This window comes from Rattus norvegicus, chromosome 5 (assembly GCF_036323735.1).
Source record: "Rattus norvegicus strain BN/NHsdMcwi chromosome 5, GRCr8, whole genome shotgun sequence".
In the NCBI taxonomy this organism is placed as follows: Eukaryota; Metazoa; Chordata; class Mammalia; order Rodentia; family Muridae; genus Rattus; species Rattus norvegicus.
Window position 1 is genome coordinate 73,148,103 of NC_086023.1, and position 24,482 is coordinate 73,172,584.

Sequence of the window (24,482 nt, forward strand, 5' to 3'; positions counted from 1 at the left end):
TTTTGCTGTTTCTTGTTTTAATTATTTTTAATAGGAAGAGTAATATTGTGTTTATATGCTAATAGGAATGGCCCAGCAGAGAAAGGAAAATTTCTGGGCCAATGTTTTTGGTCAATCAAAAGGGCATGCAATTTAGTAAGTAGAGGAGTGGCTATAAATAGGAATATAGTAGACAGCTTATCTCTTATGAGAAAAGGGAAGTCAGACTGTGTGGTTGCAATTTCACTGGGTAGCAAAGTATTGGGAGTGCTTGAAAGTTCTTTAATTCCTTTTCTCAGGAAAGAGAAAGCAATGCCACAGGCAGATAGGACGAGGAAACATGTTAAAGGTCCCACAGAATGAAGGCCTATTCAACATTTGTCAAGAATTGGCAGTGACAGAAGTGAACAGCCAGGGTTAGCTGTGTGCTTACATGGGCAGACAACTGAGGAGCTGGATTTCTGTTGCTCATCTTGGCTTTTTTTTTTTTTTTTTTTTTTTTAAATGAAGAGTCTCACTATGTCATCCAGGCTGGCCTAGAACCCACTAATGATCCTCTGGCCTCAGCCTCCCTAATACTAGGATTATAAGTATGTTAATGTTATATGGTGGCACAGGAAGTCTGGGGAATGACTGCCAATCAGCATGTAGTTTGGACAGGGGGAGTGTTCTAGGTACAGGTGATAGTAACAACTGTAACTGTATTTTTACCACTCTAGTTGGTGGCGTGGACCTAAGAGATCAGGCCTGAAAATGAGGTGACCAAAGTTTCATGCAATAGCCAACCTTATTTATAGCATCAGACAATTTATACTTGAGGGCTAAGGAAAGTCACCTGAATAAAGTGTACAATCACAAGGTCCAGCCTCACATGGCAAAAGCATGTCTTTCCCTAGACACACATAACAACAGCTGAAGTAAACTCACTGTTATACACTACACCTGTGCACCTGGGAAGAGCCCAAAAATACATTGCAAGGACACATCTATGTTTTGAAGGAACTGGGGTCACAAGATTCTTGTCCTGAGAATTTCCTTACAAGCTCTTAGAATTCTCCTTGAATGACTCCATTCTTGGCCTGTGTTCTAACAACCATACATACAGGCAACTATACTGGGTAAAGGAGTAGAATTTATGATATATGGCTTTAATTCCAAAAAAAGGTATAAAATAATCTGCTAGCTCACTAGAAATGTACTTATTCCAAATACAACATATGTGGTAGAGCGCTTGCCTAGCAAGCGCAAGGCCCTGGGTTCGGTCCCCAGCTCCGAAAAAAAAAAAAAAAAATACAGCATATTCAGTCTCCTCCTACTATACGGCTATAGTGAAAACTAAATGACGGCCTGCAGTTTCCATCTCTTGTCAAGACTGAAAATAACAAAGTTACTCTTTATTTTTGTTATTTATTTTCCTCAAATGTACATTGGTATTCAACGGTTACCAATTTGCAGATCTTGTGAGAGAATGAATCCGGCTCTACCTTAATTACTCTTCCTTCCATCTTTTCTCTTCCAATTACCAAATTCTTACTAACATTTATTTATGAAGCACTATGGCAGACATGGTAAGACAAAGACAGCTTGCTTTTGGCACCTGTCCTTGAGTATGCAATTTAACGAGAAGACGAGTGTCCTTTTTAAGAATGTTGAGCATGTTGTATTTGTAGGATGAAGCAGTTCTCATTGCCAGCCTCTTCTACATATTCATACTTCACAGGTAGAAAACACTGAAAGCATAAGGAGCTGTCAGGCTTCTTTGAGTTTGAAACGGTCTTCTGATTTCTAGACCATCACATTCTTCCTATTTAAAATAAATTTGGGGCTAATTATATGAATACTGATAACACTGCTTTATTCCTTCTGACTCTGAACATTTAAAAAGGACTATTAATTTATAGGTAACCTAGAGTGTGTGAGATAATAGTGGGCATCATGATAAATGTGGACATTGGGGCTGTCTTTTAACTAGAGATAATGACACTTGCTTTGCTGGATTGGTGAGAGGGAGTAGATGGGGAGGAAACCATTTTTTTCTCTTTGGAAGTATCAGACCCTGACACTAGGGAACTGCTTACCATTATACTTTTTAAAATTCACTTTGCTATCCCTTCACCAACTGTGTGGAGATGAAGTTAGAAATATGCAGCTAAATGGGTGAACCCTAATTTCAGAGAGACAGCTGGTTCTAGCTGTAATCTCAGTGTTTAGGAGACTGGGGACAGGACAGAGAAGTGGTTGGGGGTGGGGTGGGGGGATGACAGACAGACAGCAGAGAGACACAGGAATGTGGATGTGGATTTTTTTTTAATTGGATATTTTTTTACTTACATTTTAAATGTTATCCTCTTTCCTGGTTTCCTGTCCTTAAACCCCCTATCCCATTCCCCCTCCCCCTATTTCTATGAGGGTGTTCCCCCACCCACCCACCCCTTCCCACCTACCCACCCTGACATTCTTCTGCACTGGGGCATCAAGCCTTGGCAGGACCAAGGGCTTCTCCTTCCATTGGTGCCAAACAAGGCCATCCTCTGCTACATATGCAGCTAGAGCCATAGGTCTGTCCATGTGTAGTCTTTGGATGGTGGTTTAGTCCCTGGGAGCTCTGGTTGGTTGGTATTGTTGTTCTTATGGGGTTGCAAACCCCTTCAACTCCCTCAATCCTTTCTCTAAGTCCTTCATTAGGGACCCCGTTCTCTGTTCAGTGGTTGGCTGCAAGCATCCGCCTCTGTATTTGTCATGTTCTGGCAGAGGAGAAATAGTGATTAAAAAAAAAACAAAACCCATATGGTATTGGTATAGAGACAGGCAGGTAGATCAGTGGAATAGAATTGAAGACTCAGAAATGAACCCACACACCTATGGTCACTTGATCTTTGACAAAGGAGCTAAAACCATCCAATGGAAAAAAGACAGCATTTCCAACAAATGGTGCTGGTTCAACTGGAGGTCAGCGTGTAGAAGAATGCAGATCGATCCATGCTTATCACCCTGTACAAAGCTCAAGTCCAAGTGGCTAAGATAAAAATAAAAAACTCATGTGACAGCAGATGCTGGTGAGGATGTGGAGAAAGAGGAACACTCCTCCATTGTTGGTGGGATTGCAGACTGGTACAACCATTCTGGAAATCAGTCTGGAGATTCCTCAGAAAATTGGACATAGTACTACCTGAGGACCCAGCTATACCGCTCCTGGGCATATACCCAAAAGATGTTCCAACATATATCAAGGACACATGTTCCACATGTTCATAGCAGCATTATTTATTTATAATAACCAGAAGCTAGAAAGAACCCAGATGTCTTTCATGATGACCATTAACTGGTTCAGAAATGCTGTCCATACCATTGAATTATTTCAATAATTGTGATACTCTTTCAATGTTTTACATCTTGGGTTGATTGAATATATAAAATTATATTATTGTTTGCTTCTGAGTATGAAAATAAGCATGTGGATATTGCATGCTGAGCTATGAATTTACTAAAATAACCTTTTTTCTCTGTTAGAATGGAACGGGTTCATCAAAATCCAAAGGAAATCGAGTTGGATTTGATAGCACACAATGGGTATGTACCATAGACAAGAAGTCTCAGTTACAGTTTTGTCTGTAGCTCATGGATTGATCTACCCCTCAAATATGTGTTGAATGAAGGTAATGACAATCACTACCTTGGACATAAGGTAGACCCTCTACCAAGAGCTTTGCATGCAGTGTCTCATTTTGTCCTTGTGGAAAACGTATAAAGTCAGTATCTATTTGCTGTTCTCAGTTTTGCTAGTTACAGTGAGTAAAGTTAGTTGGTTAGTAAGTGTCTGAATCCAGATGGAAACTTTCCATCTCTAGAATTCTTGTCCACTGAGCTAGACTGCTTCCCTAAATAAATGAACATATGGATCAGAATGAATCTACAAACATAAAGGGAGATTAATAATCAGGAATAAAAATCTCAATGCTTTCTTTGGAAGAGGAAAGGAACAGATAATGGAACATATACACTACACTTTTTGTTTTACAAAATTTTATTACTTCCATATTTTAAAAATACATTTTCTTACTTTTTTTCTACCTAATTAAAATGCAAAACAATGCTGAGAGGGCAGAGTTGAAATGTAGCTCAGTTGGTAGAGTGTTTGCCTAGCATGCAGGGGTCCCTGGGTTCAATCTCAAGCACTGTATACACCAGACATGGTAGCAGGGGGGCCAGGAGCTCAAGGTCATCCTCAGCAACAGACACTGTTCAAGGCCAGCCTGGCCTACGTGAGATCTTGTGTCAGCATAGTTTTTAAACTTGGTAAATGCTGCTTTACCAACCGAAAAACAACAACAACAAAAACCCTTTGATTTAAAAAAAAAATACTTGTTTGTTTATTGCTTCTTTGTTTTGTCTTTTTTATGTCTGTTATTTTGAGAGTACTGAAGCCTTGGTTGGCCTGGAACTTTCTGTGTAGGCCAGGCTTGACTCAAACTTTGTAATAGTCCCCCGCCTCTACCTCTGGAATGGTGGGCTTCTGCAGTGACAGAGCACTTACCTAACAAATGTGAGGTCCAGGGTTCAGTTCCCAGTACTGGAAAAAGAATTCTACTAACTTAATGGTTTCATAGAGATTATTTTTCTCTCAAACAGCGTGCAGTTAAGAAATTTATTATGCTGACATCCAGCCAAAATGTGCCGGTGTTCCTTATTGACCCTTGGATTCTGGAATCAATTAATAAAAATTTCGAACAAGTGAAAAATGCCTCTCAAGGCTCGGCCTCAGAATGCAGATTTTTCTGTGTTCCGAGAGACTTCACTGCGTTCGCGCTGCAGTATCACCTGTGGAAGAATGAGGTGAGTGAGCTGCTTAGAGGATGGAGACGGTGTGAGCTTACACCAGCTGAAAGTGTCAGGCATCTACAGTTCCTTTTGTAAATTGGATTGGGGACGTTTTCAGCTATAAGATAACTAGATATGGAGGCCCCAAGACCTGACACCATTACTGAAGCTATGGGGTGTTCACAAAAAGGGATTTACCATGACTGCCCTCCAGAAGACCCAACAAGCAGCTGAAAGAGTCAGATGCAGATATGTGCACCCAACCAACAAACAGAAGCTGCTGACCCCTCTGGTTGAATTAAGGAAAAGCTGGAGGAAGCTAAGGAGGAGGGCAACCCTGTAGGAGGACCAGCAGTCTCAATTAACCTGGACCCCTGAGATATTTTAGACACAGGATCACCAACCAGGCAGCATACACCAGCTGAGATGAGGCCTCCAACACATATACAGCAGAGGACTTCAGGTCTGGGTTCAGTCAGAGAAGATGCACCTAATCCTCAAAAGACTGGAGGCCCCAGAAAGTTTAGAGGTCTGGTGGGGTAGGGATATCTTTGTCAAGAGGGAGGGGGTGCAGGAGGGTAGGAGGTGTGGGATGCGGAACTCTCAGGGAGTGAATGGGGAGGGGAATAAAATCTGGAGTGTAAAAATAAATGAATAAATGAATGAAATAATAATAATAATAATAACAACTAGATACAATGTCTAGAGCAAAGAAGACATTAATTATCTGCTGGTGGCCTGCCCAGCCTCAGGGGAATAGAGCTGAAGAGAGCCACAGCGTTGGGTGAAAGACAAAAGATGGATGACCTCTGGCCTTTTAAATCTCTCTAATTGTACTGGGGGCTGGAAGCTGTTGGTTTCTGGAGAGTTAACATTGTCTTGCTTATTCTGTGACTGAAAACTTCTGGCTTCTTTTCTCTTTAATTCTCTGTAGTTTACTTTATAAATTTCTGTGTTTTATTAAACACTGGAGACTTAACTCTTTCTTACTGTTCTGGCTTAAATAAATGCTGAAGACTTAACTCTTATTGTTCTGTGCTAAAAACTTAACTCTTGGGGCTAGAGAGATGGCTCAGCAGTTAAGAGCACTGACTGCTCTTCCAGAGGACCTGAGTTCAATTCCCAGCAACCACATGGTGGCTCACAACCATCTGTAAGGGGATCTGATGCCCTCTTCTGTTGTGTCTGAAGACAGGGATAGTGTACGTACATACATTAAATAAATATATCTTTTTTTAAAAAAAAAAAACTTAACTCTTTATTACTGTAAATAAATTAATTGCTAGAGTGCCTTTCTCTGGCTAGTCTGCCCTGAGCCCCTCTCCTTGCTGGCCAGGCAAGAGGCTCTCAGAGCTCATTAACTCTTTGTGAACCAGAGAGAAAAGAAAAGGAAAGAAAATTCATTTATATTGACAGTGCTCACATACATATACATTCATACACACATACATTCTGGCTGGGCCAACCACCTATATCATCTGTCTCCATGTTCATGCATACCTACCCATAGACAAACAAATACTTACATTTAGTGGATGGATGGATGAGGCAGACCACCCCCCCAAGACAACACTTTCTTTTCTCTGGCCTTTTTATAGGTAAAAGTTCTTAGAAAATTACCTCATAGATAGAATGTTACACAAAAGGAGGAGGATGTTGATATTACATTGAAAGCAGTGTTTCATTCTGTAAGCTCATTATAAGTTCAAAACAACAATTTCATATGGCCTTGCCATATCATAGTGCACACCTTTGGCATCGTTCTTGGCCCTGAATGTTTTTCCTTGAACACAAATTTGTCCCAAGCCTATTTCTCCTTTTAGTGTAATTATGGAAGCCATTGTATTCCGTATTATGCATCCTTTGCTTACTATTTATGAGGAGTGGGCATATTCTAACATTCTGTTCTTGATTCTAACTTTGTTACATCTTTTTAGCAAAACAGCTAAAACCATCTCTTAAAACTTTCTTCCTAAAACCAAATCAGGAATTCTATAACATTTTTAATTCATCTAAACAGTATTATTTAATGAAAGTTCATCTTTATGTTGATCTATAGGAAATTTGCTCAACATGGCAGGCTAATATCCAGAAATCCTTAGGCTATGTAATAGTGACAGGAAAGGCATATCAGCTACAAGAAGCAGCCCTGATAAAGTCTCTTGGGACCTTTCCTCTCAGAGCTCATCTGTCTTAGGGCATGTAAAAAGGTGGGCCACCTGCTAGCCTTGGCCTTTCCTAGATGGCTCCCGACACTTTTCCAGTAAAAATCTGAAATAATGGTGGCTCTTGATGTTCATTTGCCTCCCCACTGACACCAGGGCTGAAGTTCTATCTCCATTTCCACCATCTTTCCAGCATAACCCGTACTGGCATAGAAACATCATGTCATGGTCAAAACCAGAGAATGAGGCAGGAACGGGAGTATCAACCTTTTGAAGGGATTTTTTTCTCAAAGCTTCTAATAAATTGCTGTTCAGATATTCTGTTAGGATAGTCGGTCTTACTATAATCATGACCTTGAGGAAGTCAACAAGGATATTCAGCATCTCCGCATTTCCACTGTGTTGCATAAGGCACTTCTCAGTGTAGGATTTTTGTCTACAGCACCATTCCTCCATTTTGTATGTGCACGGTATTAGTTTGATACTCATGGAGTAGTTTTTAGATGTTTCCAAAAATTACTTACATTCCTATCCTCCTTTGTGATTTCAAGATGAAAGGAAGACAGGAATAAGGAAGAGAGATGCTTCTTTATTTCAAGTATCTGTCACCGTTTTCATCCAGTTTAGACGTGTTCCCCCAAGGTTTACGTGTTGTAAACTTGATCCCCAGTGCAGAGCTGTAGGGATATAGGATATAGACCATTTAAGTGGTAGAGTCTGGTGGGAAAGAGATTAAGATAGCTCGAATCAGCCATCATGAAAATGCAGACATTCTATGGCAGATCTGATAAATCATGTTGTCCCTGGTAGGTGGGACTCCTTGTGGAGTGGTGGTGTACTCTGGGGCAGTAGTGTGTGCTACAGGTTGCTTGGTTGCCTCAAATTCAGTATCAGAGATCTTGTCCCACGGTTCTGCCTAGGCAGTGATGCAGGTGAGAAACAGGTCAAGTGTGTATATAAGGATATGATCTTTGTTGACTTGCTTTTTTTTCTCGTTTTATAGTCTAAAGATGTTTCAACCTATGGAAAAGTGAGAATGTGATATTTTTAACTTCATTTTTATTTTTAAGTATTGAGTTCAAAAGGACAGAGAGTGGCGCAGACCTCAGTAAGCTAGGGTGCTGTCTGCCTCTCCTTTTACCACTTACTAAGAGCCTTGGACCCAGTGACTTTTATCTTGTTTATTTTCTCATTGAAAAATGCTATGTGTTACTAGGATCTCACTTAGATAAGGGTTACTGGAATTCTCATATGCATACCTGTACCCTCCTGTCATCCCCCCTTTTATAGTTACATCAATCAGTCTACCCTATCATGAGTAAATACTGGCTAAGTAGCTTACTCTGCTCATAGGATTCTCTTTCTTTCTTTCTCTCTCTCTTTCTCTCTCTCTTTCTCTCTTTCTTTCTTTCCTTCTTTCTTCCTTGCTTGCTTGCTTGCTTGCTTGCTTGCTTGCTTGCTTGGTGTTGTGACTACCCTGAGCTAAGCAGTTACCGTCTAGGGAGTTCAGCTGTGCTCTCTTGCAAACATTCCAGCTGGCCTTGTTGACTCTTTATGTCCTCATGGAGGGATAGAGAGGGTCTCAACAGCTACCTAACACCTGCTGTATGCAACTCTGCCTTAATTACACTAGGTGAAGCCACTGGGGAGGGGCTATAGTACATAAATCATGAGGACATAAACAGGATGGTCACTTGGTCACTTACAACACCAGTGTTCTGACCTCTGCCTCTAGATGCCAGTTTATTGATATAAGAAATATTCCTCCACATTTCCAAAGTGTCCCTTGAGTGCAGGACACTGCTACTTTAAAAGAAAGAAATATGCACAGTTGTCGAGACAGAGTCCATGGAGGAAGCAAAGGTCAGCTAGGGGCTGGTGAGATGGCTCAGCAGGTGAGCGTGCTAGCTTTGATCCTCAGCGTTTGTTTCTGAAGTCTGTGGCCCGTGAGATTACTTTCTTAAAGCTCTGTGTTCCACACCATAGGCTAGACATAAATAATACCTTCCTGGCCGACCTCACAGAGTCTCTGAGGGTATCAGAGGAGATAATCAGTGTGCATGCACTTTACACACAGTAAGTCACTCCGTGTATTATTACTGCTTTGAAAGCTGACTTTAAATGTTTCCTCACTTAAAACTACTCATGCTTGTAAGAGTGGATATCACTTCCAAATGCAAATGTAGGAATATAAGTGAAAGTTCTTGGGAGATTTTAAATTTCTAGTAAAATCAAAGATTTTTCTTTAAGAATCAGGAGTTCGGGGTTGGGGATTTAGCTCAGTGGTAGAGCACTTGCCTAGCAAGCGCAAGGCCCTGGGTTCAGTTCCCAGCTCCGAAAAAAAGAAAAAAAAAAAAAAAAAAAAAGAATCAGGAGTTCACTGTAGCTGAAGCTGGCCTCAAATTTATAATCTTTCTGAAAGGATTACAGTTATAGGGCACCATACCTAGCAGAAACTCGTGTGTGTGTGTGTGTGTGTGTGTGTAATTGAAACAGAATTATATCAGCCATTTCTAGGACAGGCTTCCTGGTATTCTGGCTTTTACAGTGTTTCAGACTCTGCTCTGCAATATTCCCTGAGCGATAGATGCTTGAGTTTTGATGGAGATAAATCCACTGAGTTAGCAGATACTCTTAATACTTATTCATCTACTAAAATCTACATATAGGATAATCTTGATAAATAAGATTTAAGTCTTAATGATTTTGAAATGCAAACATTGTCTTATGGTTCGATGGAATAGGTTCCTGATGTTTGCATTGTGGTATGGGTTCTGTTAAAGCATTCCTAAAGCCATTGGAGCCAACAATTGCAAGTTTGCTTTTCTGTTCCTGCTCCTAACATCTACTTCATAGAAACTAATGAGAGAACACTAAGTGAGCATTCGCGTCCCATGGGGGTCTTTACTAATGTTCAGAGTCCTTAGGGCTGTCCTCCATTCTGCACAGCTTTCTTTATTCTCTCAGCACTGCCCTCTGTTCACGACTCTCATTTTTAAAAAATGTTCTAGCAAAAAGGCAAATTAAGACAAAAATATGGCTTAATTGATTAATGGTGTAATAATTGCTTTAGTTTTGCTACTGATACTTGGTTTTAAATTTTCATGCTTGATCCTTGTCTTATGCTAGGATGGATGGTTTCAGATGGCTGAGAACATGGGATTCCAGTGCCTGAAGATTGAAAGCAAAGATCCTCGGCTGGATGGAATAGACTCGCTTTCCGGAACTGAGATCCCTCTGCACTATGTCTGTAAGCTGGCCACTCACGCCATCCACTTGGTCGTCTTTCACGAGAGGAGTGGCAACTACCTCTGGCATGGTCACCTACGACTCAAAGGGCACATGGATAGGAAGTTTGTTCCTTTTCGAAGGCTACAATTTGGTCGTTATCCTGGAGCCTTTGACAGGTAAATCTATAACAATAAACAGTAATAAGTCAATAATATTATATGTTTATGTTTATATGTACATGTGTATACATACACACACACACACACACACACACACACACACTGAAGTATTGTACCTCAGGGAAATCTGCTGCAATTCTTTAGTAGTGTGGGTGGGTCCTATAGTGCTGAGTGTCTCAAGGCAAAAAAGAATAGCAGTATATAGGTATACTGTGTTCGTGGATATATTTAAAATAGAATAAGATACTAAGAATAGTAAGGAAAAGTTACCTCCAAAGCAAGATAGAATGTATTCCTAATGGGGATGGTAGAGAGGGAGTTACTGAGTGGGGTACACAGGGAACTCCAGGAGAACTGACAAATTTCAGTGTCTATGATGAAGATAAGAACACAAGTGTTATAACTCATGATTTTATGTCTGTATGTCTTATGTGCACCTGAGTGTGTATGTATGTGTTATTTTCTTACTCTATTTCCAATATGGCTGAGATCGTGGTTCACACCTATAAGTCCTAGCACTTGAGAAGCTGAAGAAGGAGATTTGCAAGCTGCAGTGAGGCTGGGCTAAATGACAAGTCCCAGGCCAGCCTAGATGTACGTATAAGACACTGCTCAAAAAACTAAGGCAGATCATAGGAATAAAATAATACTGTGTATACTAGTATATCCTTACTATAACAATAATAAAAATACTGCTGACAAGAAAGGGGTGCTTTAAAGTTAGACCACAAATGTCAACTTTATAACCCAGAGTAGTACTTTTCTTTCTCTTTGGAAGTCATTAATAATGATGTTATAATGTCTGAACACTAGAACTTAATGTAAATATAGCAGCGAATGTTTGTCTTTTCCTTTACACTTTATCATTTATAAGAACTTTTATAGCAAAGACCTTTTGGGACACTTTTAGAAAAAAGCTCTGTTATGTCATAAAACCATAAGGCATGTTTATTCTTGTCTTCTTCCTAGTGTGTGAAAGCACCCATGGGAGAGAGAGCTGAAGAGGTGGTCAGAACTGGAGAAGGCAGGAATATGAGTGACCAAAATTATCGCGGTTGTCAGGAACAGTTTGTTGTCAGTCTCGCATCCTGCTGTTTCCATTGACATCTTTGCCACTATTCGTGTTTACTCATTTTTTCTTATTTTGTGTTTCAAACAGGTTTTTAATAAGTCATTTAGTTCTTCAACTATTAAAAGTTTACTTCAAAGTTTAGTTAATAATTTAGTCAAGTTCAAAATCACCGCCCGAAAACTAACTTGTGAGTGTAGTATGTGCTAGTAGATAAAGCCATCAGTGCATTTGACGTAGAAAGTTCCCAAGCCATATTCACAGCAGTGGGTTCCAGGAGTCTCTGGTCAGTGAGGCTTCCTGGTTATGGTAATTCCCTCAGATTTCTAACTGTAAGGACTGCTAAAACTGTTGGTAACTGAAACTGATGTCATTCAACTTTCATTTCTGCTTAAAATGCCAACGTATCAATAAAAACTATTTTAGATGCACTAAGCCAGGTCTGGCGGCAGAAGCCTGTAATCCCTGCTACGTGAGAGGTTGAAGCAGGAGGGTGGCAAGTTCAGTGCCAGCTTCAGCAATATAGGGAGACCTTGTCTCAAAAAAAAAATTGTTTTTAAATTTAAATTGAAAGAGGGCTAGGGTGTAGCTCAGTGGTAGCATGCACACGGCCCTGAGTTCAGTCGGTAGACGGAAATCCATTTCCCTCTCCCCTCCCCCTCAAATTTAGCTGCATAAGTGAAAATACCTAAAACTAAAATTCTGTGCTGCTATTTGACGTCTGGTGTTCAAGATCCTGATAAAGTTGGTGATTGATGCCCAAGGGATGAAGAAAATTCACTTGATGTTTAGCTCCTTTGCTAATGTTTACTGTTTTAAAAGGCTGCCAGTGTTCTGATTAAATCTTGATAGCAGATTTTCTTTTTAACTTTTGTTTTTCAGGCCGGAGTTACAGCAGGTTACTGTTGATGGACTCGACATGCTTATTCCAAAAGACCCAGGGCGCTTTCTAGAAGAAGTACCTCACTCCAGATTTATCGAGTGCAGGTATAAAGAAGCCCGGGCATTCCTTCAGGTTAGAAACAACCAAAAAAAAAAAGTATTTCTAAACTAAATTTAATGAGAGAGTACTCTGCTTATTTCAGTTTTTAGGAGGAAACGAAGAGGCTTCTGCAGGAAAACTTAAAATGGCTTGTTAAGTGATCTTTGTTAAACACTAAACTTGACTTTCCTGAGGGCTGGGGATGTAGTCCAGTTGGCTGGATGCTTGTCTGGCATGCCCAGGGCTCGAGCTTGCTCTCCATCCCCACATGAATTGGGCATGGTAACAGTGTCTATAATCCCAGCACTCGGAAGAGCCTGGCAGAGTTGAAGATGATGCTCCACTGTGTGGTGAGTTCAGAGGCAACCCCCCAACAGACCCTGTCTCAAAGGAAATCTTAAATTCAGCCGGCTAGTATGTTACGTTTGTAACCACAACCAGCACTCAGCCAGCTAAGATAGGGATCTCAAGTCGAAAGCAGTCCTGGGCTGCACAAACACTCGTGCACGTGTGCACGCACGCACGCCCACAGACAAACTTCCGTGAATGGAGAATGACCATATACGATTGTTTTATTTCATTAGATCCTGATAAGGGTAACATTGACTTATTCCACAGTTATGATCGCTCATTAACTATTTTAAAAGTATATTTTTTAAAGAAGTCCAAGTTGGTTTAGAATATAACCACTGAAGAGAGGTCATGTGGATTTAGAAACACTTAAATAGGAGTTTTTCTTTGTTTAAGTTTGACACTGAATATGAATGTATGTTTGTGTGTGTGTATGTCTGTCTGTCTCTGTGTCTGTATGTCTGTGTGTGTTTGGCAAAGTGCTATGAAAGACCAGCTGAGTTTTCAGCTTTTCCTCTGCTGTTCTAACTTTGTAGGCTTCTGACTGTAGTGATATAAAAATGATTTTGATGGGTGTAAAAGTTCAACTGTAGCAAGTCATAGGAAGCCAGAAAGACAGTGGGACAGGCATTTTGACTGGGGATTTGGTACCGTAGTTCTTCTACTTGCCCTTTATTTTCTGGAGTTCTCTGCCTCTCGCTCTCAGAGATCCACCTGCCTCTGTCTCCATAGTGTGGGAATAAAGACATGTGCCCCCATGCCCAGCTCTCCAGGTCTACCCTTGTGTCCTTGCCCCGAGTTCCCTCAGGCATGAGCTATGACTGGTGAACTAAACCCTTTCTCCCCCAAGTTGCCTTTGACTGGAGTGTTTATCATGGTAACGGAGAGCGAACCAGAGCACATGTTAGACACTAAGTACCAACTTTGCTATTGCTGCCCAGGGCCCAAGACTCAAATACAAGGCTTCTGACATCCTGAGGCTGATACCCAGGACAGCCCAGTGGTTCTTCTAGCTCTTCCTATTCTTCTTTATTTATTATTGTAAGGGCCGTCAAATTTCCTGAACTTTGTGGTAGAAGGTAGAAAGATAGGTTTGATGTGCAGACACGTTAGGACAAGGTAGGAGGGATGAATTCAGTGCCTCCTGCCATACAGGCATTGCCCACTTCTGCCCTAGCAGTTACCACGGTGAATTGTGAATGTCTCGCATCCTCCTAGTTTTGTGAGCCTCCTGGTAGCAACATCTTATTTTATTCACGGCATCCATTGTAGCTGTGTCTTTAGCGATGCCTGCCTTGTTTCCACTGCAGCCCTTGTGTTGATGCCAATGTGCACCGACTAAAGGCTCAGTCATGGTCTCATCTTCTCTGTTTCATCCAGGAGTGTATACTTTCAAACTAAAGTTAGCGTATGCTCATTTGAACACTAGATGGCGCCAAACAGTCTTAAATGCACAGAGTGATTGTAGAGATGAACTAATTCAATAAACCTAGTAAAATAGCCCCCTAGCGTTCTCATTTATTTTAATAATGATTTTTTTAAAGCAGTGTATGGCTTATATAACAGTTGCTAGCACAATACAAATAACACCTCTTTTTTTGTTTTCTGGCATATTTGAGAGTAAATTTTAAACCAGTATTAAAAAAAACTAGATTATTTCCTATAAGTGAAAATGAAAATCAAGAATTAAATACACTGGTTTTAATCTCAATCTAAACTGTATATGATGACACATGCCTGTACTCTTCACGTTTGGAAAGCCAGGGCAGGAGGATTGCCAAAAGTTCCAGGCCAGCCAAGGTGTATGGCAAGGCCAGTTTAAAGACAACAAAGGTCTACATGCACACTTTGCTGGTTGTCCTAATGATAGGCTTGTATCGAAAGGATTCTGTTTAGAATCACATGCAGTACTGATTTCCTGCTATAATTTCCTGTAGGCTGGGCTGGTTTCTCCACTGTCTGGGTTAGTTCTCCCTACTTTCGTGACTTTGGTAATTTTGAAGATGGCCTCAGCTGTTTTGTAAACTGTCCCTCTGTTTTTTTCTGTGCTAGATGCAGACTGAATATCCTTAGATAAACAGCATGGCAGTGCTGCTATGCTCGCTTCTCTCATTATAGCCCGGGAGGTACTACCTGATTGCCCAGTTATTGCTTCTTGCCTGACTTTTCCTGAGGAAACATGAGCAAATAGTATTCACCCCAGACAGACACCAACAGCAGGCTGAAAACCGATTCCACCCAAGTCTAGCTTTGTGAACCCCTGATTTTGTTAATGTTACTTACAAGGCCATGGGTGAGAAGTTCCAGGAGTCTGGATGTTTCAGAGTCCGCTGCATGACCAGGGAGCTCACCTCTGTGTGAGTGATTTAGAAAGACCTTTAGGTCTCATGACTTCCTGAGTCCTTGTGGCCTCCTTCTCCCTCTGGTGGAAAGGTTCAGAGGAAGGCTACAGAACACTGCTGGTGTTGGGTCCCTCCCTCGATTCTCTTACCTGCTTGCTTCACCTTTGTGATGTTGCATTTTTTTTCCCTTTATAATTAGAAGCATTTGTTTGCAGGCTACTTTGTAACCATTTAAATGCTACATTTCTTATCATATTTATTGTTGATATAAGAGGCTCAGGGTTTCCTGTTTAATGAGTTGCAAGCCCTCACTTTTGTCATTTATTTTAATCTTCAGATTGTTCCATTTTGGCCGGTTAAAAACTCTTCTGGATAGCTCTTGTATCTTCTGACTTATCTCCATCTTTTTTCATTTTTACTAAAATACAGATATCCTAGACTCATCTTGTGCTTTTTCCTATCCCAGCTCTGGGGTCAGCCATTTCTGAGGAAGCCGAGATCTGGGGAATAGGTACTGTGCCCATTGCTCTTTGGTTTGCTGTGCACAGGCTCTCTCACTTAATAGAGACAGCGTGCATATGTCTGTATATATTTATTTCTATATCTATTTGATGAAATCTGTAAATTCAGATCATTATCTCCAGCCTGATCAAGTTATAAGATGTAACTAAACAACATTGGATAACCCATCTGGGGACTCATTCTCATTACTGGAGAAAACTGTCCTTCTGTTAGCAGCCATTAAGTGCCTGTAGCTCTTCATCTAGGGGTTAGGACCTTAGGAGATTTCTCCCACCCACACTGTAATGTCAGCGGTACTGTCATTGTACCTGTAGTCCTGTTGAGGTGGCCATATTGTTAAGGTTTGGGGGTTTGCCGTGTTATCTATAGAGGATGCTGTCTCACAGTAGCCAGTGTGATCTTTCCACTCTGAGTCCTTCTGCCACTCTTCCACAGGTACAGGGATTGGGTTGTACATATAGTGACTGATAGGCGCCCACGTCCAGTTCTCTGCATTTTGACCAGCTGTGGTGCTCTATGGTGGTCTCCATCTGATGCAGAAAGAGGCTTCCCTGAGGAGGGCTGAGGGCTGTGCTTACTGCGGCTGCGAGGAAGAATACAAGTGTTCAGAATTCAGTTAGAAATTACGCTAGCTTAGGAAAGGGGCCAGAGTAGGCTCTCCTCCAGGTTTGATGAACCCTTTCTAGCCACTGGCCAGGTTTATGAAACCAGGCATGAGTTCCCTCCTGTTGAGCAAGCCTCAAGTCCAATTAGGTGGATGTTGGTTACTCCCAAGATGTAAGTGCCACTCTTGAGTGCTTGACTGTACCTTGCCATGCTGCCCACCGATGTGGTTTAAAGGCTTCATAGTTTAATTGCTTTTCTCTGTGGCAGTTTACATTAGCACCTTCAGATACTTTGAGAGGCAGGCCTCAAGAGTAATGCTTCCAGGTCATTTCTGTAAGTCCTGTGTATAAAGTGTGTAGTGTCTTCAGCAATAGTGTCTTACCTTCATGCTCTGGACGGCAACCAAGCAATGGCTTATATGATTTGGGTATTTCTTGGACTCCTCTGATCAACAGTTTGAAGAAAGGTGTCTCGTATGGCAGAGAGGGAAACTGTAGCTTCAAGACAGCACTTAACACTGACCGTCATATTGGCTCGGCATGTAGTCTATGGGGTAGCTAAGTCTATAAGCGTTTAGCTCTAGGCGTTCTCTCTTAGAACAGGCATAGGAACATGGACCTCTCAGTCCAGTCCTGTGCTCTGAAAGGACATTCAGGGATTCTTTAGTCTGCTTGATCCATGAGAACAACTCACTTCAGGGACACTGCTTCACAGGACGCTGGTTCCTCCAGAGCCACCTACTGCTCCCATCTCTCACTGCCCCAGTGGCATCTCTAAACTGCATCTCCTGCTTTCCTGTAAAGGAACACAGAATTCGTTACGTCCTCATTCTGCCTCTCAACAGTATTTGTTGCACACCTACTCTGGCCCGCACCACATTCTAGAGGTGTAGATTGAGTGGGGAGAAATGCAGTGCCTGCTCTCATGTTTTGTGCCTCACTGAGGAAACTGAAATAAAACTTCATGCTCACACATCACCCACTCAGCCAGCCCAAGCCCCCTAAATTTGGATTTTTTTTACAGTGGGAAAAAGATGCACTGTTAATCTCTCAGTTTAATTCAAATATCCTATTAGTGTATAGCAGTTTAGGGATGGTTATAACAGAGCAGCACTGTTTGTTAACCCTGCAGCAGTACGTCGATGACAACACTGTGGATGCCATGGCCTTTCGGAAGAGGGCAAAGGAGTTACTGCAACTAGCGGCCAAGACGCTGAAGGCGCTGGGAGTGCCCTTCTGGCTGAGCAGTGGGACGTGTCTAGGTAAAATGCTCTACTTTTTCTCTGTCTCCTCCTTTGGCTCTAGGAGTAAATGCTTGAGGTAATCAGGCATTGGTAATATGGCAGTGCAATATTTATAGTCAGAATAAGCGTTAGTGTACAAAGCAAAGATGTGTTGACTACTTTAAGAAAGTAATTGATAAAATATAAAATAGAACCTTTTTTAAAAAGTTGTTTATTTATGCCTTTTATGTTTATTAGTGCTTTATTTGCCTGCGTACCAGAACAGGGCATCAGATCTCATTATAAGTGATTATGAACCATCATGCAAGTGCTGGGAATTGAACTCAGAACTTCTAGAAGAGCAGCCAGTGTGCTTAACCTCTGAACCTTCTTTCCAACCATATAAAATAGAATCTGAGGTCACTTGTATTTACTAAAAACTATGTACAAATTTACATCACACATGTATATTGTGGTTGGTTTCCAGGTACTCCTTAATACCTTTTTTTTTTTTTTTTTATTAACTTGAGTATTTCTTATATACATTTCAAGTGTTATTCCCTTTCCCGGTTTCCGGGCAAACATCCTCCTCCCCCCTCCCCTTCCTTATGGGTGTTCCCCTCCCAACCCTCCCCCCATTGCCGCCCTCCCCCCATAGACTAGTTCACTGGGGGTTCAGTCTTAGCAGGACCCAGGGCTTCCCCTTCCACTGGTGCTCTTATTAGGATATTCATTGCTACCTATGGGGTCAGAGTCCAGGGTCAGTCCATGTATAGTCTTTAGGTAGTGGCTTAGTCCCTGGAAGCTCTGGTTGCTTGGCATTGTTGTACATATGGGGTCTCGAGCCCCTTCAAGCTCTTCCAGTTCTTTCTCTGATTCCTTCAACAGGGGTCCTATTCTCAGTTCAGTGGTTTGCTGCTGGCATTCGCCTCTGTGTTTGCTGTATTCTGGCTGTGTCTCTCAGGAGCGATCTACATCCGGCTCCTGTTGGTCTGCACTTCTTTGCTTCATCCATCTTGTCTAATTGGATGGCTGTATATGTATGGGCCACATGTGGGGCAGGCTCTGAATGGGTGTTCCTTCAGTCTCTATTTTAATCTTTGCCTCTCTCTTCCCTGCCAAGGGTATTCTTGTTCCCCTTTTAAAGAAGGAGTGAGGGGTTGGGGATTTAGCTCAGTGGTAGAGCACTTGCCTAGCAAGTGCAAGGCCCTGGGTTCGGTCCCCAGCTCCGAAAAAAAAAAAAAGAAAAAAAAAAGATTAAAAAAAAAAAAAAAAAAAAAGAAGGAGTGAAGCATTCACATTTTGATCATCCGTCTTGAGTTTCATGTGTTCTAGGGATCTAGGGTAATTCAAGCATTTGGGCTAATAGCCACTTATCAATGAGTGCATACTATGTGTGTTCTTCTGTGATTGGGTTACCTCACTCAGGATGATATTTTCCAGTTCCAACCATTTGCCTACAAATTTCATAAACTCGTTGTTTTTGATAGCTGAGTAATATTCCATTGTGTAGATGTACCACATTTTCTGTATCCATTCCTCTGTTGAAGGGCATCTGGGTTCTTTCCAGCTTCTGGCTATTATAAATAAGGCTGCGATGAACATAGTGGAGCACGTGTCTTTTTTATATGTTGGGGCATCTTTTGGGTATATACCCAAGAGAGGTATAGCTGGATCCTCAGGCAGTTCAATGTCCAATTTTCTGAGGAACCTCCAGACTGATTTCCAGAATGGTTGTACCAGTCTGCAATCCCACCAACAATGGAGGAGTGTTCCTCTTTCTCCACATCCTCGCCAGCATCTGCTGTCACCTGAGTTTTTGATCTTAGCCATTCTCACTGGTGTGAGGTGAAACCTCAGGGTTGTTTTGATTTGCATTTCCCTTATGACTAAAGATGTTGAACATTTCTTTAGGTGTTTCTCAGCCATTCGGTATTCCTCAGCTGTGAATTCTTTGTTTAGCTCTGAACCCCCTTAATACCTTTCTTATCTGAATACCTTTGCTGTCTCTATCTGGAAAGATTTCTATTACTTTACTCTAAAATAACAACAAAGAAGTTACGCTGTAGGAAACATTTCTAGTGAGAGGGAGATTAAAAGTCATGCTCTGAGGTCATCCGTAGACTTTTCCAGGTCACTGAGAGCATCACTGGCTTGGCATCACTGTTCGCCTGAGATGGGAAAAGATACTTTTGTAGTCTTAAGCAGCAGCTATGAGACTCTGGAAAATGTTTCCAGATACACTGTTCATTACATCAACTTCTTGGAATTTAGAATTATGTAGATTCTTAAGATTGTTGTTTTATCTCTTCCTTCTAAATTATTACAGTAGTTGATAACTATCTGTGTTTTGATTGTGACTATATGTGTACAAAAGTTAATTCCAGTTAATTCAGCTTTTAAAGAGTCACCGTAGAATTGTGCAGTTCAGTACACTTTGAGGCTGAGAGGAAATGCCTTGAATAACTATGCGTGTGCACAGGTTATAGCCTGGGATTGGAGGCCTCCTACAGAGTGGGCTGTCTGAACGATCGCATGCTTAGACTGGGTACGGCACACACCTGTACCGCACATGCACTACAGGCAGAAGACTCGGAAGTTCAAGGCCGGAGCTACATAGCAAGTTCAAAGCCAGTCTGGATCCATGACACCCTAAATCAGAAACAAAATAATAAAAACACAAAGCATTATATGGTAATCCCTTGTGTATGTGATATTTGCTTTAAAGTTTAACTGTTTTATAGAAACAAGGTTGTTTTATAGTCAGTAATTAAAAATTCTTAGTCATTTGTCATGATTTGAGTTTTTAGCCTCATGGCTATTTCATTTATAAAATAAGAGAATTGTATTTGATGATACCATATATTAAATGGTATTCAAGGAGCCCTTCATTTTTACATTTTGGTGGGGTTTATGCAGGGGAGGGTTAATTTTCTGTTTGGTTTTTAAGCAGGGTCTTAATATCTCACCATGACTGGTTTGGAATTCTTTGTAGACCAGGCTGGCCTTGATCTTCCATAGATCCACATGTCTGTGCCTCCTAAGTGTTGAGATTGCAGGTGAGCGCCACAGCACCTAGCAAACCCTTCATTTTTAATAGTTTATGATTGGTTGCTAGAATTCTTTATAATTCCAGATAACATTATCCAGTAGTAGTGCCTATTAGGATTACCGTAGACACGTACGTACTTTAAAGCCACTGGAGTAGAGACATGAGAAGCTCAGGACTCAGTGCTGGGGACTAAGCTTTCTCAGAACATTGCTGAGGCGCCTGTGTAGGAGGTAGACTTGCAGCAATCCCTGAGAAAACTTTACAGAACAGCAGACCTTAGTCAGAGCTCAGTGACCATTGCTTAAGAGCTATTTGGAAGTGGTAAATGCTATAAATTATGGACTCAGGAAAGCATATTAAGAGAATGAGATATTCTTAGTACATCTTAAGGGATCTCAGTCATTAAATGTTAGTGATCAAACACTCTAAACAACAATCAAGTGGACCATCTATTTACCGTATTATTAAAGCTAATAATGTATTCAGAAATTATTATGTATTCTGAAAACCTTTCTTGTTTACAAAGGATCTCATTGTGTAGCTCTGGCTATTTTGAAACTCACTGTGTAGAACAGAACAGGCAGGCCTAAAGGTGTGACCACCACGCCTGAGGTCATCAAAGCCCTTGAAGAAGCTGAGCACTCAGACCAGGGAAAGAAACAAAGAGGAGAGAAAGAAGGAGACTGATTCTTCAAGAAAACACCTATAACCAAGGTGTCTAGTCTGGGATTTAACTTTTAAAAAATAACCTTGGTAAAGCACCCCAACTTTAACCCTATGAAATCATATAGTCGTTACTATACAGTTTGTTCATTATAATAACTAATTTTCCAAATACAATTTAAAATGTTATCCCCTTTTCCCCCATTTTAGGATGGTATCGGCAATGCAGTATCATTCCTTATAGCAAAGATGTCGACCTAGGAATTTTCATTCAAGATTACAAACCTGATATTGTTTTGGCATTTCAGGATGCAGGACTTCCACTCAAACACAAGTTTGGGAAGGTTGGTAATAGTCAAATTAATATCATACATAGCGTGTCTCCATTGTGAAGTTTACCTTACCTAACGTATATACACTTAAATGTGTGACAAACATGGTGTTATCACCCAGTACTTATCAGGATGGGCCTGTGGGAGCTATTATCCCTTAAGGTTTCTGTGCTACTTAAAGAGAAGCTAGAAAATCCAGCCTTTTATTAATAATGAAGACAGAAGGGTCTGTGGCTCTTGTAAGAGGCTCCTGTAAGAGGCTCCTGTAAGAGGCTCCTGTAAGAGGCGTACTTCTGTTCCCTTAGGCTAGAGTGTGGTACAAAATTATTATAAAGTCAGAACATGTGAAGTTACTCTTTCTCTGAGTATCTTATTCTATGATCATTTAAGACTACATTTCATAATAATATCAGCACAAATATCCTTTGCCTGCTGAGGGATAGAGATGTGAAGCCACGTTAGACCAGTCCTGTCTTGCTCATGTGTCCTAAGGTGAGCAGCTTCCACAGAAGATAGGAAGAGCTGGGGCACCATGGCCTAGATGAATTCCTGCTCTAGACAGCTTGATTGCTGGTCCAGGAGCCCATGATCCTTTGTGATAACCATGCTCTTAATTTGTCTCCAGAGAAGTGTTATCCTGCAAAGCAAGGGAAAAAAGGAAAAAAAATTAATTCTGGAAAATTATTTCTCACTATCAGAGATAATCATTCTAATTGAAAAATACACACACACACACACACACACACACATACACACACACACACACACACACTCTTAATATTTTCTGCTTCCAACCAAAGCAATAGCTTTAGTCATTCAGCAGATACTTGCCAAGTGCTGGTGTCTGGCATGTGCTTTGCGGTAGAACGTAAGATGAATACGTTAGCGTTTATCCCTTTGAGGGTTCCATAAGTTATTATGGGATGCTGCTGAAGACACATGAACCAAGTCTGATGTGAACCATACTTCCAGGATAAGTTTCCCTTCTTCCTTTAGTTAGAAATGGGCTTAGAAATGGGCTCTGGACTATGACGTTTCAATTTTCCCCACAGAGTGACAGTTGTAACTACCCTGAGGCATTACTCACGAATTTTCGTCAGTTTAAGGAATGTTTTATATGCATTTAAGAAAAGGTAGTATAGTGTCCCACTTTCTGAAGCTCTACTTCATAGGCACTTAAGTTTAAAAGAAAATGCACCTTAGAATTAATGCTCACTGCATAAAACATGAATATCTCTCCTTATTTAATAAATGAAAATGCAATCCTGTTGTTTAGTCTGTGAGGGTTTTCATCTTTCCTACAGGTGGAGGACAGCTTGGAACTCTCCTTCCAGGGACAAGCTGATGTAAAACTTGATATTTTTTTCTTCTATGAAGAGACTGACCATATGTGGAATGGAGGCACGCAGGCCAGAACAGGAAAGAAGTTTAAGTACGAGTCAGATAAGTACTTACTAAACAAAACGGGACTCTGGGTGTCATTCAGAAACTAGAAAGTCTGCTAATGTGCTCTCAGCCTACCTGGAGCCCAGCCTGTGAGGCTCTCAGAGGAACTCACTGTGAGGATGGTGCATGAGGAAGGATCACCAAAGCTTGTCAACCAAAGGAGTTATGATCAAAGCCTTGAGTTACCATAGAACAGACACCACGGGCAGCAAGCCCACCGCCTAAGGCCGAAGCATGTCTATCAGAGTTAGAGAGCTTGATAGTGTTCACAATGGACAAACAACTGTAACTGATGGTGGACTATAGATTTCATATTCTTAGCCACTGATCCACATGGCCTCCACAATATACTTGACAGTAAGAAGCATTTAGCATAGTCCTTAGCACTTGGCAAGTTAACAGCATGTAGGATTATCACTGATGTTGCTACATAATGTCAGGATTATTTTATAGTTACTGTCATTGCTACCACTGGTAGTCATGTGACCGTAGGCAGAACTCTGAACCGTTAAGCGGAAAGGAGACTATTCTGTATAGGTGAGGGAGGAGTTCTAGACTTACAATGTTGCTTTTCTTAGGTTCATCTATCTTACTAGGGTCCCTGAGTCTTCATGTGAAGCTCGGAAAGTAAATTTGTGTTGGAGGTTTGAGAGTAACCCAAACTTTTTCTGAAAGTCATAAATTATCCCCAAATTGACTCTGATCCTAGAGTATAGTCTTTAAACTTGTTAATTATAAAAACTGCTTTGCTCTATTACAACAAACTATTGAGTAAAATCTGATTATGAAGTTCATAGGAATACAAATTTTTTAAAAAGAGAAGTGGGCCAGTGAGCTTGTTTAGCAGGTAAAGCACTTGCTGACGGGCTTAACAGCCTCACTGGATCACTGGGGGCATATGTGGTGGGAGGAGAGACCAACTCCCACAAGTTGCCCTCTGATAGCCTACGCATGTAACACGCTTAGCCCACTAACCATGTACATACAGACACAAACAAAAATGATTAAAAATTTAAATATACTTAGAAATAAGTAAATTAATGAGTATATAGGTGTCTTGGTTAAGGTTACTATTGCTATGATGACAACCCATGACCAAGAAGGAAGTTGGGGAGGAAAGGATTTTACGCTTCACATTGTAGTCAGGACAGGCACTCACAAAGGGCAGGAAGCTGGCGGCAGAGGCCATGGAGGTGCTGTTTAATCATGGCTGGCTCAGCCCGCTTTATCACAGAACCCAGCACCACCACTCACAATGGGCTGGGCCCTCCCCATCAGTCACTGGTTTAAGAAATGCTGCACAGGCTCACCTACTGTGTGAGCTTGAGGAATTTTCTTAATTGAGGTTCCTTCTCAGACGGCTTTCGCTTGTGCTAGGTTGACAGAAGCTCCCAGCGCAATGATAAGTAACACCTGGAGTTAGTGGGTGCCTGGGGTGGGGGTTGGAGATATTTACAGCTTGTTTATTCATAGATACAGCAGGAATGCCAAAGTGAGTGTATGGAGTATGGAGTTTTTCCTTA

The 24,482-nt window shown here is 41.2% G+C and overlaps 1 protein-coding gene across 18 annotated transcripts in view; it reads left to right on the plus strand.

Moving 5' to 3' along the window:
• The window catches only part of Fktn (fukutin), a 57,027-nt gene that overhangs the window by 13,357 nt on the left and 19,188 nt on the right, over positions 1-24,482 (plus strand). For 9 of the 18 annotated variants that reach the window (XM_006238166.4, XM_063287925.1, XM_063287921.1 and 6 more), the window contains 7 exons: positions 3,490-3,549; positions 4,609-4,812; positions 10,092-10,369; positions 12,324-12,456; positions 17,376-17,505; positions 21,392-21,525; positions 22,818-22,945. In XM_006238166.4, coding sequence (XP_006238228.1) covers positions 3,490-3,549; positions 4,609-4,812; positions 10,092-10,369; positions 12,324-12,456; positions 17,376-17,505; positions 21,392-21,525; positions 22,818-22,945 — 1,067 coding nt within the window. Of the gene's footprint in view, positions 1-3,489; positions 3,550-4,608; positions 4,813-10,091; positions 10,370-12,323; positions 12,457-17,375; positions 17,506-21,391; positions 21,526-22,817; positions 22,946-24,482 lie in introns of those variants that run through there. The other 9 variants (XM_063287927.1, XM_039110248.2, XM_063287928.1 and 6 more) reach the window with 5 other exon arrangements.